Here is a 17,801-nt window from a genome sequence, read left to right on the forward strand (position 1 = left end):
CTATCCAACCAGCTCTGATCCTGAGGTGTCGGTGGTTTGGGAGTTGCGTGCATGTTGCTGGTACCTCAGAAACTCTTCCTCCATGGTGAGATAGAAGATGGGGTTGAGGCAGCTGCTTAAATATGTCAGGACATAAGCAAAAGCCCTTCCTGTGTTCAAAAGAAGCAGAGGGTAATTAGCAGACATCAACAAGAAGAAGACGTGATACGGCAGCCAGCAGACGAAAAAGGTTGGGATCAAACCGAGAAGGATCTTGAGTGGCTTGGTGAACTGGATCAGCCTGTTCCTTCTCAGCTTGGCAGCTAGAAAGATGTAGACAGTTGGGATCAAGATCAAGGCTAATGGGATCAGAACCACGACCAGGAACTGGATTACAATCGTGGCCTTCACCCTCCTTTCATCCCCTCGGAAATGCATGCTGGTGCTGGCAGGTGAGAGGAGGGATTCCCAGAGATCACCGTACCGCAAGCTGAACCCAAGAGACAGGGCCCACATGCCCAAAACCATAATGAAAGCTAACGGGGGCGTGCGGTGGTTCCAGGGCCACTCAGGGCATGCCACGAGGATGCAGGGATCAACACTGAGGGTGGTGAGGAAGAAGGCGCTGGAGAACATGTGGAAGGAGGTGACGGTGCTGCTCAGTATAGTGGCCAAATTTAAGTCCAGGATGAAGATGGAGGTGACTCTGAGGGGCAGGAAGATGATAAAGATGAAATCGGCCACGGCCCGGTTCCAGAACCACATGGCACTGGTCATCCTCGCCACATGGCAGCCGCTGAGAAAGAGGACGTAGCCATTCAATGCCACCCCAGTGAGGAAGGCCATGGCACACAGCACCAGGAAGGGAACTGAGAGGAACTCCATTCTTGGAAGAGGTGCAGTCACAATATCTCCTCCTCCTCCTCATGGCTCAGCTGGGGCAGCGTTGATGTTGTCCTGAGCAAAGGAAGGAAGAGCAATGAAAAGGGCTCCAGGAGATGACATGGACAGAGAGAGACAGCTGCAGAGTTTATAAACTCCCCAGATCCTGAGCTGAAGTCAAATAGAATCAAATCCTTGTAGACCAACGGCACCAATGGTTCAAAGACCTTTAGAGCATAGAGCCAGAGGGTTAGAAGGGGACCGCAAGGGTCATATCATCTAACTCCCTGCCAAGCTGCAGGATTTGTCGTGTCTATTCTCCACCAAACGTTTTTTGTTTTGCCCCGACCTCAGAAAACAGGCCCCGCAAATAATTTCAACCGGTTCTAACCAGAGCGGATGAGGGGAGGGGATGGGGGCCACTGGAAGGGGGAAGATCCAGGGGCAGTGGTGTGGGTGCAGGACATAAGGAGATCCAGTGAGGAAGCTGGGGGTTTATCTCATTTCCTTACCCGTTTCTTGGGGGGATGCAGCATCTCAGAGTCAAACCCCTTCCAAGGTCCCAAATGCGATGCCTACAACTCTCCTAGACTGGCTCAGCCCGAAGGAGGAAGCTGTTCATGTGGGGATGCATCTGGGGAGGGGAGAACAATGAGTGGAGATCACAGGATGTGGCTGGGTCCGAATACTTCTGCAAAGTCTGGAAGGCCTCCAGCACCCACAGCTACATGCAGACGTCATGCGAACCACAAGCTCCTGTTAGAATATAGATATTCAGGCCCACTTGTAAAGGCCTACACTTTAAGAACTTAGGTGTATTTTTACCACTTAGCTAGTTACAGGGGTATAAAAACAAAGAATCAAAATCACAGTACGCCTGTGTATGGGCCTTCTCTCACAGGGATAATTCATTAATGATCTGGAGGATGGCGTGGATTGCACCCTCAGCAAGTTTGCAGATGACACTAAACTGGGAGGAGTGGTAGAGATGCTGGAGGGTAGGGATAGGATACAGAGGGACCTTGATAAATTAGAGGACTGGGCCAAAAAAAACCTCATGAGGTTCAACAAGGACAAGTGAAGAGTCCTGCACTTAGGAATGAAGAATCCAATGCACTGCTACAGACTAGGGACTGAGTGGCTAGGCAACAGTTCTGCAGAAAAGGACCTTGGGGTTACAGTGGACAAGAAGCTGGATATGAGTCAACAGTGTGCCCTTGTTGACAAGAAGGCTAACAGCATTTTGGGCTATATAAGTAGTAGCACTGTCAGCAGATTGAGGGATTCATAGATTCATAGATTCATAGATTCTAGGACTGGAAGGGACCTCAAGAGGTCATCGAGTCCAGTCCCCTGCCCGCATGGCAGGACCAAATACTGTCTAGACCATCCCTGATAGACATTTATCTAACCTACTCTTAAATATCTCCAGAGATGGAGATTCCACAACCTCCCGAGGCAATTTATTCCAGTGTTTAACCACCCTGACAGTTAGGAACTTTTTCCTAATGTCCAACCTAGACCTCCCTTGCTGCAGTTTAAGCCCATTGCTTCTTGTTCTATCCTTAGAGGCTAAGGTGAACAAGTTTTCTCCCTCCTCCTTATGACACCCTTTTAGATACCTGAAAACTGCTATCATGTCCCCTCTCAGTCTTCTCTTTTCCAAACTAAACAAACCGAATTCTTTCAGCCTTCCTTCATAGGTCATGTTCTCAAGACCTTTAATCATTCTTGTTGCTCTTCTCTGGACCCTTTCCAATTTCTCCACATCTTTCATGAAATGTGGTGCCCACAACTGGACACAATACTCCAACTGAGGCCTAACCAGAGCAGAGTAGAGCGGAAGAATGACTTCTCGTGTCTTGCTCACAACACACCTGTTAATACATCTCAGAATCATGTTTGCTTTTTTTGCAACAGCATCACACTGTTGACTCATATTTAGCTTGTGGTCCACTATAACCCCTAGATCCCTTTCTGCCGTACTCCTTCCTAGACAGTCTCTTCCCATTCTGTATGTGTGAAACTGATTTTTCCTTCCTAAGTGGAGCACTTTGCATTTGTCTTTGTTAAACTTCATCCTGTTTAACTCAGACCATTTCTCCAATTTGTCCAGATCATTTTGAATTATGACCCTGTCCTCCAAAGCAGTTGCAATCCCTCCCAGTTTGGTATCATCCGCAAACTTAATAAGCATACTTTCTATGCCAATATCTAAGTCGTTAATGAAGATATTGAACAGAGCTGGTCCCAAAACAGACCCCTGCGGAACCCCACTCGTTATGCCTTTCCAGCAGGATTGGGAACCATTAATAACAACTCTCTGAGTACGGTTATCCAGCCAGTTATACACCCACCTTATAGCAGCCCCATCTAAATTGTATTTGCCTAGTTTATCGATAAGAATATCATGCAAGACCGTATCAAATGCCTTACTAAAGTCTAGGTATACCACATCCACAGCTTCTCCCTTATCCACAAGACTCGTTATCCTATCAAAGAAAGCTATCAGATTGGTTTGACATGATTTGTTCTTTACAAATCCATGCTGGCTGTTCCCTATCACCTTACCACCTTCCAAGTGTTTGCAGATGATTTCCTTAATTACTTGCTCCATTATCTTCCCTGGCACAGAAGTTAAACTAACTGGTCTGTAGTTTCCTGGGTTGTTTTTATTTCCCTTTTTATAGATGGGCACTATATTTGCCCTTTTCCAGTCTTCTGGAATCTCTCCCGTCTCCCATGATTTTGTAAAGATAATAGCTAGAGGCTCAGATACCTCCTCTATTAGCTCCTTGAGTATTCTAGGATGCATTTCATCAGGCCCTGGTGACTTGCAGGCATCTAACTTTTCTAAGTGATTTTTAACTTGTTCTTTTTTTATTTTATCTGCTAAACCTACCCCCTTCCCATTAGCATTCACTATGTTAGGCATTCCTTCAGACTTCTCAGTGAAGACCGAAACAAAGAAGTCATTAAGCATCTCTGCCATTTCCAAGTTTCCTGTTACTGTTTCTCCCTCTTCACTAAGCAGTGGGCCTACCCTGTCTTTGGTCTTCCTCTTGCTTCTAATGTATTGATAAAAAGTCTTCTTGTTTCCCTTTATTCCTGTAGCTAGTTTGAGATCATTTTGTGCCTTTGCCTTTCTAATCTTGCCCCTGCATTCCTGTGTTGTTTGCCTATATTCATCCTTTGTAATCTGTCCTAGTTTCCATTTTTTATATGACTCCTTTTTATTTTTTAGATCATGCAAGATCTCGTGGTTAAGCCAAGGTGGTCTTTTGCCACATTTTCTATCTTTCCTAACCAGCGGAATAGCTTGCTTTTGGGCCCTTAATAGTGTCCCTTTGAAAAACTGCCAACTCTCCTCAGTTGTTTTTCCCCTCAGTCTTCATTCCCATGGGACCTTACCTATCAGCTCTCTGAGCTTACCAAAATCCACCTTCCTGAAATCCATTGTCTCTATTTTGCTGTTCTCCCTTCTACCCTTCCTTAGAATTGCAAACTCTATGATTTCATGATCACTTTCACCCAAGCTGCCTTCTACTTTCAAATTCTCAACGAGTTCCTCCCTATTTGTTAAAATCAAGTCTAGAACAGCTTCCCCCCTAGTAGCTTTTTCAACCTTCTGAAATAAAAAGTTGTCTGCAATGCAGTCCAAGAATTTGTTGGATAGTCTGTGCCCCGCTGTGTTATTTTCCCAACATATATCCGGATAGTTGAAGTCCCCCATCACCACCAAATCTTGGGTTTTGGATGATTTTGTTAGTTGTTTAAAAAAAGCCTCATCCACCTCTTCCACCTGGTTAGGTGGCCTGTAGTAGACTCCTAGCATGACATCACCCTTGTTTTTTACCCCTTTTAGCCTAACCCAGAGACTCTCAACACTTCCATCTCCTATGTCCATCTCTACCTCAGTCCAAGTGTGTACATTTTTAATATATAAGGCAACACCTCCTCCCTTTTCCCCCTGTCTATCCTTCCTGAGCAAGCTGTACCCATCCACACCAACATTCTAATCATGTGTATTATCCCACCAAGTTTCAGTGATGCCAACAATGTCAAAGTTGTATTTATTTATTAGCACAGATTTGATCATTCCCCTCTATTCAGCACTGATGAGGCCTCATATGGAGTACTGTGTTCAGTTTAGGGCCCCACACTACAAGAAGGATGTGGAAAAATTAGAAAGAGTCCAGCGGAGGGCAACTAAACTGATTGGGGGCTGGAGCACATGATGTATGAGGCGAGGCTGAGGGAACTGTGATTATTTAGTCTGCAGAATAGAGGAAGAATGTGGGGGGATTTGATAGCTGCTTTCAGCTACTGGAAAGGGGGTTCCAAAGAGGATGGATCTAGGCTGTTCTCAGTGGTACCAGATGAGAGAAGAAGGAGTAATGGTCTCAAGTTGCAGTGAGGGAGGTTTAGGTTGGATATTAGGAAACACTATTTCACTAGGAGGGTGGTGAAGCACTGGAATGGGTTCCCTAGGGAGGTGGTGAAATCTTCCTTAGAGGGAAATTGGAATCATGCTTGCTGGACATTAACCCCAATGAACATTGCATTGTCTGCACTACAGACTTCTGGTCTTTTGCTGCTTGCTGCCTGTGTGACAAGAACCAGGGAAGTCGGAGGGTGGAAGAAAAGCCCTCTAACATTTTGGTGCCGTGACTCAGACACATCACACTGGACAGGTGAGTAGTAGCCAGGTAATTCCCCTCCCCAACAGTCCGTGCAGCTGCTTGGAGAGGGAATCGTGGACTCTCATGATGGTAGTTGCAGGTTCTGGCAAGGGGTGGGCCAACCTGTTGCCTTTGCCTCCAGACTTTTGAATCCTGTGGAACTTAAATATGGATGGTGTGAAAAGGTGTTAAGGTGTACCTACTGGGGGGTAGGGAAATTGAAATACCTCATGGGAATACAAAAGATAATAATCTGGTCCCATCATGACCCCCTCTGGCTGTTAAACATGCATACTATTTTACAGGGACAAGTGAGTGGGCAGCGTATTGCAATGTGGTTACTGGCACTACAAGCTGAAAACATTACTGCAGAAGTGTTAAAGGAACCCGTAGTCTGGGTAGCTGGATTACACCTGGCTGGGACCCCACACCAATGTGAAGCCAGCCCAGGTAAAGCCAACACCAGCTGTTTCGGGCAGCTAATCCCAGTCAGGTAAAGGTATAGTTTTTGGATGGAAATTGAATGTATCAGGGGGTGAAATCTGCAGGTTTAGCTGCTGTGGCAATCAGAGGAACTGAGACAGTCAGCACCATTGGTTCCTCACTAGAAGCAAGGTCAGCCCAGGAGGCAGAACTGGCAGCCTTGCTTACAATTTGAACGGAAGTAGATCCCAAATTTGAGGCAGAATGTTGGGTGGTGGTGGATTCGGATGATGTATTTTGTGGGGTCACATGGATGCTGAGATGGTGGGCGGATAATCATTTCAGGACAATCAAGCATGCTAACTGGTGGAAACGAGTGGAGGAGCTTAGTCACAGTTTTGCACGAATCAATGTGGTAAAGGTAAAGGCACACAAGTAGGGTGACCAGATGTCCCGATTTTATAGGGACAGACCCGATTTTTGGGTCTTTTTCTTATTTAGGCTCCTATTACCCCCCAACCCCTGTCCTGATTTTTCACATTAGCTGTCTGGTCACCCTACACACAAGAAAACAGGACCCTTAAGCAAAGGGAATAACCTGGCCAATACAGAGGCTAAGTGGGCTGCAACAGATGTGCCCGCATGGCCATGGGAACCACAGCCTAGTGTGCCTGTAGCAATGGTAACAAGAAGTGGGGTGGACACGGATCGTGGAGGGCGAATTCGGGAGTTGCAAGAATCTGACCCAGGACTGGAAGGCATCACAAAACTTGGGGATAGACATGGTACTAAGTGGTACTAAGGGAAGGGATTTGGTGTGTCCTAACAGCTGAGGGACCAGTAATGCTTTGCCCTCAAGGAAGCCACACAGCTTTCTTAAGTTGGGCGCATGGGAGCTTGGCAGGGGGAAGGAGGCGCTCTGAACTTCAAAAAATTGTGCTGATGGCCAGGAACGGCAGCTGATTTAAAGTCTTTGCCAGGCACAATCCACCTTACAAGGTGCTAAGGGGAGACTTAATGAGACAAGCCCCAAGAGAACCTTGGGAAAGAATACAAATTGACTACACAGGACCCCTACCACCAGATCACAGACAAAACCGATTCATGTTTGTGGTGGTGGATGCTTTCAGCAGGTGGGTGGATGTGTTCCCCATAAAGTATCAAACAGCCCAGATAACTGCAAAAAAATTGGTAAATGAGGTATTCACTTGTTGGGGGGTCCCAAAGGTGATTGACTCAGACCAAGGAGCGGCTTTCCGGTTGGACCTGTTAGGGGAGCTCTCAGCCCTCACTGGAATCACACAGTTGTTCCATATGTCTTATCACCCACAGGCTGCAGGGCAGGTGGAACGCATGAAACACACCATCAAAAGTGAGCTGAGAAAGGGAGTGTAAACGGGAGGAAAAAACTGGTCACTGTTACTTCCCTTTGTCTTAATGAGAATAAAGGCCCGAGAATCAAAGGGCACCGGATTTTCTCCATACGAGGCTCTCATGGGAAGGCCCATGGAACGGTGGGAAAATCCACTTACCCCAGTACCTGGGGAAGTCACTACACACGCCTAACACAAGAATGGATTTTAACCCTAATCGACCATGTGAAACAGGTACAGAAGGCGGTGGCCTGGCGAGACAAGCAAGGAGCAGCAGGAGTCAAAGCGTGGTATGACCTGCCCGGGGAGCGTGATCTACCCACGGTGGGAGATCTAGCAATGTACAAAATTCCAGGTCAACACCACCCATTCCCAGCTCCTAAATGGAAGGGCCCCTACCTGGTCCTTGACCAATTGGGGCCCAGCCTGTTGCTATAGGGACAGAGACAGGAGGGCAACAGTGGGTTCACTGCACACAGATAAAAAAGTGAAAACAGGGATTGGGAAAGGGGACGCATAAATTCTGTCATGTGTGTATTACAGGTTAACCCACAAAGGAGAAAAAGATGGGAATTCCATGGCCCTAGATGGAACGATCGTTACTGCTAATCACAATTGTTACAGTTATAAATTCTACTCAAATCCCATGATGTGCAGTGTCAAAAGGAGGAAATACATGGACTGCTACACCCGCAGCTTGTGGAAATGAAGCTAATAAGAACTATAAGAATTTCCCCATAGAAAGATGTACCACCAACCCTCCAACAGGAATTTGGCAGTGCTGATATATGGTTTATGGATTAGATGGGGGAATTCTAACCCGGTGGAGAAAATCAAATGTATCAGGAAATATTGCATGGTATACCCTGGGTGCTGCCATGATTAATGATAGTGGAAAACACAGTTACTGAGCTATGTGGTTTGTTACAGAGGGTCCAAAGAATATAAACCTCTGATCTCCTGGGGTGTATGAACCCTCTTGGGAAAATAAGGCCCCACAATTAGGATGTGACGTTACCTTGTATAACCACAATGATACTTCCATGGAGGATGATCCCCGAAGGTGTGATTGTTATATACATATTACATAAGGCATAAAATCCCCTTTGGGACATTGGGTGTATGGTGAGTTAACTATTTTGCAGAATGTATCCCTACAGGTGATATAGATGCCAAGTTGGAAGAACCTGAATTTAAATTGGCCGCAGCCTGGAGCTGGGAATATGCCCCAAGGAATGGTGGGTGGACCAAATTCATCCCAACTGTACTGTGCACATAAAAGGATGGAAAAAAACAATTTGATTGGTGGGTGAGGGGGCGCACCTGGAATCGTCGTCGGACAAGGCGATTGTAGGCAGCAGGGAACACTCTGTTGGGCACATGGAAACTCAGGGATGTGTGTGTAACCAAACAATTGATGAGCCAAATGTGAGATTTCAACAACAAATCAATGAATGAATGGCACAGCAACTATCAGCAGTTGCCACGGGATGGAGGACAGTAGTAGAGGTGAACCTGCGGGTAATTCATTGGGCAGGAGCCCTTGTGACGTGGGCAGGATGGCTTCAGAAGGCAAAGGTGTGTGTAGATATACAAAATGCTCAGTTAATAATGTTAATGGATATCATGAGAGACACTCAGTCAGAGCAATGGCTTTTGGTGTTAAACGGGGAGGCTAGCCCATATATATCCACACTTGGGAAAATATACCCATCCACCTGGAAAATAATATCCTCGACCTGTGGGGCCAGTACTTGTGTAATTGTTACCATGATACAATGGGAAGGGAATGCAACTAAGGTGGTCCCCCTGAACCCTCTAGGAGAAACAAGAGAAGGAGGAGTGTGTTGGGAACCACTGGGAAATAGATGGGGTGGGTGGAACGGTGTGAATTGGACTATCATTACGTTAAGCAATTGTGTATCCAGAGGGGGCACCTGGGTGTGCTCCTCTCCTATGACTAAGGAGGAGCAGGATCAATGGCCTCTTGCAAGGGGGGGCATTTAGGGGTAATGTATATGGGGCACGGGGCATTCTGTTGGGAGTGTATGCAATCCTGTAATATAACACTAGGAGGCAAAACCATACCAGCATATGAGCAAATTATAAATGTCTATAGATTGCGACCTGGACTATGGTGCACTAATGGATCAGTGGACCTAATCATTGTAAACAATGAAACCAGCACCTATTACCCCATCCCGTACCAAGTAGTGGAATTGGTGTAAACAACACCGAATTTCATTGTGGGTATTCAATGGACACACAATATGGACCAGAGTACACAAAGATTTCAGGAGCAACCCACCTCAACAGCCAATAGTTGGATACACTTACAATACACACATCAGGATGGTATTGACAGAATTTTAACCCCATCAAAGGAGGAGAAGCAGTGGTTTTGGTGGTGGTCGGGATGTTGGACTATACTACAGTGGTCAGGACTCTCAGTATTGCTGTGGATTATCATGGCGGCTGGTGTGTTTTAAGTATAGTTGTGTTACGTTGTATAGGGAAACAGTCAAGAGGGGCACAACCCTCTAAAGAATGGCCAATTATTATAACCCATAAGTAATTTAATAGGCCCTCCAGCCTAGTGTACTAGACAACCCAGACCCAACCTTCTTGGGCCCACTATAATGCGAAGTCTGGAACACTAATTGGAATAGGTGTGGTATGCCCAAACCAGAGAAGGTGCAGCGCATTGTACTACACAAGGGGCAGTGGGACAGAGGGAGCATCAACACATTCCACCGTGATGCCTGGCCCTATCAGGAAATGTGTTGCCATATGTCCTTTGCTTTTCCAGGGACACCTGGGCAGGAGGATCCCAAAAGAAAAAGAAAGGGGTGGCGTGTTACAATATAAATATTCAGGCCTGCCTGTACAGGCCTATACTTAGGTGTATTTTTTATCACTTAGCTAGTTACAGGGATATAAAAACAAAGAATCAAAAGCACTGTCTGCCTGTGTCTGGGCCTTCTCTCACTAGGATAGTCTGAGGCCTGGTTCTTAGGCTAAGGCCTTTGGCTAAGCAGCAGGGGCAGCCATAAGCTGGGAAGCGAACGGTCACATCCTCACATCCCAAACCAGTCACACTGAAATAAGGGGCTATTGGGCTGTTAGGAAGATGATCCTATCCAGGGCTGTTGTGAAGGCTGCTTCCCCACTCTGAACTTTAGGGTACAAATGTGGGGGCCTGCATGAAAACTTCTAAGCTTAACCACCAGCTTAGATCTGGTCCGCTGTCACCACTCCCAAAGTGCTAATTCCCTTCCCTGGGTAGCCTTGAGAGGCTCTTCACCAATTCCCTGGTGAATACAGATCCAAACCCCTTGGATCTTAAAACAAGGAGAAATTAACCATCCCCCTCCTTTCTCCCACCAACTCCTGGTGGATCAAGATCCAACCCCCTTGGATCTGAAAACAAGGAAAAATCAATCAGGTTCTTAAAAAGAAGGCTTTTAATTAAAGAAAAAGGTAAAAATCAACTCTGTAAAATCAGGAGGGAAAATAACTTTACAGGGTAATCAAACTTAAAGAGCCCAGAGGAATCCCCTCTAGCCTTAGGTTCAAAGTTACAGCAAACAGAGATAAACACTCTAGCAAAACCATCCCCCTCCTTTCTCCCACCAACTCCTGGTGGATCAAGATCCAACCCCCTTGGATCTAAAAACAAGGAAAAATCAATCAGGTTCTTAAAAAGAAGGCTTTTAATTAAAGAAAAAGGTAAAAATCATCTCTGTAAAATCAGGAGGGAAAATAACTTTACAGGGTAATCAAACTTAAAGAGCCCAGAGGACCCCCCTCTAGCCTTAGGTTCAAAGTTACAGCAAACAGAGATAGACACTCTAGCAAAAAGGTACATTTACAAGTTGAGAAAACAAAGATAAACTAACACGCCTTGCCTGGCTGTTTACTTACAAGTTGGAAATATGAGAGACTTGTTCAGAAAGATTTGGAGAACCTGGATTGATGTCTGGTCCCTCTCAGTCCCAAGAGCGAACAACCCCTTAAACAAAGAGCACAAACAAAAGCCTTCCCCCCACCAAGATTTGAAAGTACCTTGTCCCCTTATTGGTCCTTTGGGTCAGGTGTCAGCCAGGTTACCCGAGCTTCTTAACCCTTTACAGGTAAAAGGATTTTGGAGTCTCTGGCCAGGAGGGATTTTATAGTACTGTACACAGGAGAGCTGTTACCCTTCCCTTTATAGTTATGACAGCCGGCTTTAGGACGTGCAGGGCCCGATTCGAAAGAGCTGCCACCGAAATGCCGCTGAAGACAGCGGTAGCGATTGAGCTGCCGCCAAAGATACTGGTGGCAATTCGGCGGCGGCTCAATTGGTTGCCGCTCTTTCTGGCAGCACTTCGGCGGAGGGTCCTTCCTCGGCAGCAGTTGTCTTCCGGGGCCTTACCTTCCGGGGCCCCTCTTCCAGATGCTGTGGAGCCCTCTTAGGCACGAGGCCCGATTCACGGGAATCGGGGGGAATCGGCCTAAAGCCGGCCCTGATCCTATCTCGATAGTGTCCATCTCCACCAGATAAAGAAACAGCTCTTAAGATGGTTAAAGAAAACTTAGTTTGATAACATCCTGTCTGTCAAGAAATCCCTTATCAATGGTTGTGGTAGCAAAACCCTCATTTCAGTATATTTTATCTTTATGGCCCCCACTTTACATTCTTAATCTGTCTGGTTCTCTACTTGTTTCTGACTGCTGTATAATTAATTTTGCTAGGTGTTAGTTAATTAGCGTAGTGGGATATAATAGGTTAGAGAATTATGTTACAGTGTGTTAGGATTGGTTAGTTAAATCTCAGTAAAATAATTGGCTAAGATATAGCTGAGAATATTACTATAGAAACTCGGGTCAAACAGGAAGTGGGGGAAGGGAAATTGGAATCATGCTTGCTGGACATTAACCCCAATGAACATTCCGCTGTCTGCACTACGGACTTCTGGTCTTTTGCTGCTTACTGTCTGTATGACAAGAACCAGGGACATGGGAGGGTGGAGGGAAAGCCCTCTAAAAGCTCCCCTGTATCCCACACTGGGCCCTAGCAAGTTGTCTGCATTCGGCTGTCCACATCTGTGGCGCAGGAGGGCGCCCCCATTGGAAAGCAGGGGCTGAGACAGCACCGTCCAGCTGACTCCACCGTGCGAGGGCCCAGGAGCAGAGACGACAGCTGGGACTCTGCCCTCTACTCCATCCTGGCTGGGGAAAGCGAACAGAGCCCTGAAGGGAGTGGGATGCATGAGAGTCTCGTCCCTGCCTTTGGTTCAGGGAACCCACCAATCAACCTGGGCCATGTTACAGACCAGCCAAAGCTAAGGAAACCCTCGCTGTGTGCTGGAGACCACACAAACCACAGCCGGCCTGCAATCTGCATTCATCTCTCATCATTTGCCTGGAGGCCTCAGGCGTGTGGACACTTTTCAGCTCAACGTGAGCTCCCAGGGCCAACAGATCTCAGGCCGTCCTGAGATGCATAAATAGGGGAGCAGGGAGGAGATTTTCCCTCTGGATCTGGCCCTGATACAACCGCTGCTGGGATCCTGTGTCCGGTTCTGGCGCCCACCCTTCAAGAAGGATGTTGAGGAACTGGTAATGGTCTCAAGTTGCAGTGGGGGAGGTTTAGGTTGGATATAAGGAAAACCTTTTTCACTAGGAGAGTGGTGTAGCAGTGGAATGGGTTCCCTAGGGAGGTGGTGGAATCTCCTTCCTGAGAGGTTTTTAAGGTCAGGCTTGACAAAGCCCTGGCTGGGATGATTTAGTTGGAGATTGGTCCTGCTCTGAGCAGGGGGTTGGACTACATGAGCTCCTGAGGTCCCTTCCAACCCTGATATTTTATGATTCTATGCTTCTATGAACTGGAGGGGGTCAGAGAAGAGCCACGAGAAGGATTAGTGGACTGGACCCCAGGCTTGGCAGAGAGAGACTCCAGGAGTCTGTCAGTTCAGTTTATCAAAGGACACGTCTACACCGGAAAGGCTGCACAGATGTAGCTGCACCACTGTAGCGGCTCAGTGAAGACTCTATCTCTGCTGACGCGAGAGCTTCTCTCCTTGGCGTAGTTAATCCACCCCACCACACCCCCGAGAGGCGGTAGCTGTGTTGACAGAAGAAGCGTTGTCTACACCGGGAGTTACGTCAGTATAACAGCGTCACCCAGAAGGGTGGGTTTTACACCCCCCTGAGGGACGTAGTTATACCAACATCAGTTGCGAGTGTAGACCAAACAAAAGGGAAGGTGATGGGGTGACTTGATTACCAGTTTCTGAAAAGCAATTGAAATGCACCGATGCTGCCATCTACTGGACAGGTGGTTTTACTGCCATCGTCAGCCCTGAGCCTTTGCGTAACAGTCTATAGCAGTGATTCTCAACTGGGGTACATGTACCACTGGGGGTACGCACAGATCTTCCAAGGGGTACATCAACTCATCTAGATATTTGCCTAATTTTACAACAGGCTACATAAAAAGCACTAGCCTAGTCATTACAAACGACAATTTCATACAATGACTTCTTTCTACTGCTCTATATAGTGTCCCCTGAAATGTAAGTACAATATTTATATTCCCATTGATTTATTGTATAATTATATGGTAAAATGAGAAAGTAAACCATCTGTCAGTACTAGGGTGCGGACACGTTTTCATTTTTATGTCTGATTTTGTTAACAGGTCAGTTTTAAGTGAGGTGAAACCTGGGGGTACACAAGACAAATGAGAATCCTGGAAGGGGTACAGCAGTCTGGGAAGGTTGAGAGCCACTGGTCTATAGGGCCCTTTCCCACTGAGATGTAGCCACCTCTGGGGTGGGATATGGGGGCTGTTTATACAAGTGATAGGGAGGAATGTGTGTGTGGCGGGAGGCTGCTGCGGGGAGTGGGGTGGGGTCAGAGTTCCTGGAATAATTTGTACAGTGGGGGTGCTCAGAGTCACTGAATCAGACTTTAAACCCTGTATATGATGGGAACCACTTCAATTCTGGGGGTGCTGCACCAATGGCTGGGGCAGGGAGAGATCTGGGGAGGCTGCTTTAGGGAGTGGAGTTGGAGGGCCAGAGGGATCTGGAGAGGCTGCTATGGGGAGCGGGTAGGGAAATGGGGCCTGCTGTGGAAGAGGGGGTGGGGGCAGGGAGGAACTTGGGGTAGTGGTGGTTGGGGGACTAGAGACTGATCTGCGGGGGGGAGGGGCATTGTGGATTTCACCCTAGTATTGAAGCTGGAAGGTTTAATCTCATTTTCTGACCTATGTCCTGGAGGATTCAGACGCGGCATCTTAGAATTCATTCCCCCAAAACACACACACCACTTGCAGCTTCTTCCCCCCCTCCCCCCCACTGACACTGTCTGGGGGCAGGAAGCTATCTTCTCGGGGGCAGGCGCACGGCGGCGGTTGGTTCAGTCAGGTTGGGAGATGCTCACAAAGCTGAGTCTGCAAAACCTCCAAGGAGGCCAGCTCCGTGCAAGCCTCAAACAGCTCAGCTCAGCTCCGGGGCCTCTCGTGAAAAAAGGTCTGAGGTCCCGTCTGCAGAGACGGTCACCCACATCCACGGCAGCCACAACCCGAGAGCAGGAGCTGAGCTGCGTCCACATCGTTGCAAAAATTCAGCCCGTTCACACCTGGAAATGCATCAGACCCAGCTTGGGCCCTTGAAGTGCCGCTGGGTCGGGAGTGATTCGTGGGTGGGCCCTGCCGCCCTTCACCCCCAGTCACCCCACAAACATCCTGAAGAGACCTTGCCAGGTGGCGAATGGCTCGTGAATCTCTCGCATTGTTTGCTGTGAGCCACAAGACATTCTGTCTGCTCCACAACTGGCTGGTGGATTGGTTGGACGCTGGAGAACGGCCAGCGACGTAGCGAAGAGCTAAAGCTGCATGAATTTGGGCCAGGAAAATCAGGATTCATTCAGACATTGGTTTAAAAAGCCACTGTGATGGGGTTCCCGGCTTGCAACCTGGACTATGGGACCTCTGAGCCTTCTGTCCCAACACCCTGGAAATCCCTCTCACACTGTGATGCTTTGTCAAGTTACAAACCGCTGGCAGGCTCCGCACTTACACAGCCATCCCCAGGCAGGGACACACCCAGCTGAGTTCCATGAATGCTTCTTCCAGCCACTCATGAACCATGAATAGGGGGGCTCCAGTCAATTCCCTCCGGCTCCCTGGCTTTGCAGCCGAGAAATGTACTGTCCTGCCCTAGTCAGAAGCCTGGCCAGTGTAAGTTCCTTCCCAGTCGGTGCCTCCCCCGATGTGGAGAGCACAAACACCAGCCTTTGTAAACTGAGCTGACATTTCCCAGCACGTCAACCAAACACACAGTTTTAGGTAGAATATAAAACAGGTTTATTAACTACAGCCAGAGAGATTTAAAGTGTTTATAAGCATCGAGCATAGAGATCACAGTTGGTTACACAAGAAATAAAAGTAAATTCACAGTCTGATTTCTATAAACTAAACAGGCTTTGAATCAAGCCGTGTTTCACCCTGATAGCTGGTACAAGCAGGTGACAGATCCTCAGTAAGCAGGCTGGGACTCACCTCCAGCCTCAGTCCCCGTCCCCATTTCAAAGTCTTTGTCCTCCAGACATGTTTCCAAGTGTTGAGTTGTGGGGGGAGTGAGGCCAAGCGGTGATGTCACTTCCCCTCTTTTATCATTTCTTCCAGCTTCAGGAAAGACCTTTTGCTATGATGCGGGTCAAACAGTCTCCATTGTCTAGGTGCTCCCTCTCAGAAATCTCCATTTTATAAAGTTCCTGAGATAGTGGATTTTTGGATGGGTGCTGATGAGCCTTTAATGCTGTCTGGCTCCTCCATTGTCATACCTGAAAGGCTGGTTGTGGGTGTTCCCCAACATCAAAACTTACTTCAGTAACACACATATATCAAAACTTCACAACCTCACATACGATGACAGTACGTACAATCCAATGGGATATTAATGTTCAACAGATCAAGACTTTTAAAATCACACCTCACAAGGCAGATTTTGTACAGAACATATCATAATATTATGACAGTGGTGAATATGAGGGATTCAGGGTGCTGTTTTGAGGTACAGAGTGCAACAGCCACACATTTTATTTAAAGTCCCCAATATTTTAAACACCTTTTCACTCCATTGGCTTCCAGAACAGAGCTGGATATTTCTGGTTTTCTGAAACTTTTGGCAGAGTTTTGTAGCGTCGCCGAATCTTACATTTTGGTTGCGGCGTTCACCAGGCTTCTCGTTTTCCTCCAAGTCCCAGATCCTGGAAACATATCATTAGCTGGGAAATTTAGCTTTCCTTTCTTTTTTTTTAGGTAAATTTCTAGCCTTTGTTGTTGCAGATAAAAGCTTGAAATGGCCGGAAAAAAAATCACAAGGCAAAAAACAAGAACCCAAATGTCTTTGTTTTCAAACCAATCTCATAATGTTTTGGGGGTGGCTCATGAGGTTTCAAGGCTTGGGCTTGGCCATGAAGAGACAGGACTAGATTTTTAAAAGTGGCTAAGGGAGTGAGGTGCCAAATTGCCATTGAAATTATGAGTTAAGCACCTAACTCTTATTTGTGCTTTTTTAAAATCTCACCTGTAGAAGCCTAAGTCAATTCAATTACATCATGTAATGCAAGACAGCTCAAAAGTAACATTTAAGTTCTTATATACAAATGCTAGAAGTCTAAATAATAAGATGGGTGAAAATGAGTGCCTCGTATTAAATGAGGATATCGATACAACAGGCATCACAGAAAGTTGGTGGAATGAGGATAATCAATGGGACACAGTAATACCAGGTTACAAAATATATCAAATATATCGGTAGGACAGAAGAGGACATCCTGGTGGATGATTGGCACTATATATGAAAGAAAGCTTAGAGTCAAATGAAGTAAAAATCTTAAATGAACCAAACTGTACCATAGAATCTCTCTGGATAGTAATTCCATGCCCGAATAATAAGAATATAGCAAGAGGGATATACTATCAACCACCTGACCCGGACGGTGATAGTGACTGTGAAATGCTCAGGGAGATTAGAGAGGCAATAAAAGTAAAAAATTATGGGGGATTTCAACTGTCCCCAAATTGACTGGGTACATATCACCTCAGGACGGGACACAGAGATACAGTTTCTTGACACCATAAATGACTGTTTCTTGGAGCAGCTAGTCCTGGAACCCGCAAGGGGCGAGGCAATTCTTGATTTAGTCTTAAGTGGAGCACAGGATCTGGTCCAAAAGGGGAATATAATGGAACCGCTTGGTAATAGTGACCAGAATATAATGAAATTTACCATCCCTGTGGCAGGGAAAATGCCACAGCAGCCCAACACGGTAGCATTTATTTTCAGTAAGGGGAACGACATAAAAATGAGGAAGTTAGTTAAACAGATATTAAAGGCACAGTGCCAAAAGTGATATCCCTGAAAGCTGCATGAAAACGTTTTAAGGACACCATAATAGAGGCTCAAAA

The 17,801-nt window shown here is 46.7% G+C and overlaps 1 protein-coding gene across 1 annotated transcript; it reads right to left on the reverse strand.

Moving 5' to 3' along the window:
* Positions 1-864, reverse strand: LOC135892570 (chemerin-like receptor 1). Its single transcript, XM_065420368.1, has one exon. It carries the CDS (start codon positions 862-864, stop codon positions 1-3), a length of 864 nt encoding a protein of 287 aa, XP_065276440.1.
* Between the last annotated feature and the right edge of the window lie 16,937 nt (positions 865-17,801).

The sequence above is a fragment of the Emys orbicularis genome, chromosome 20 (genome assembly GCF_028017835.1).
Source record: "Emys orbicularis isolate rEmyOrb1 chromosome 20, rEmyOrb1.hap1, whole genome shotgun sequence".
NCBI classification, from domain to species: Eukaryota; Metazoa; Chordata; order Testudines; family Emydidae; genus Emys; species Emys orbicularis.

Bases quoted from the DNA above. Each gene is read 5' to 3' on its own strand.
- LOC135892570 (XM_065420368.1), bottom strand. From the start codon at position 864: ATGGAGTTCCTCTCAGTTCCCTTCCTGGTGCTGTGTGCCATGGCCTTC.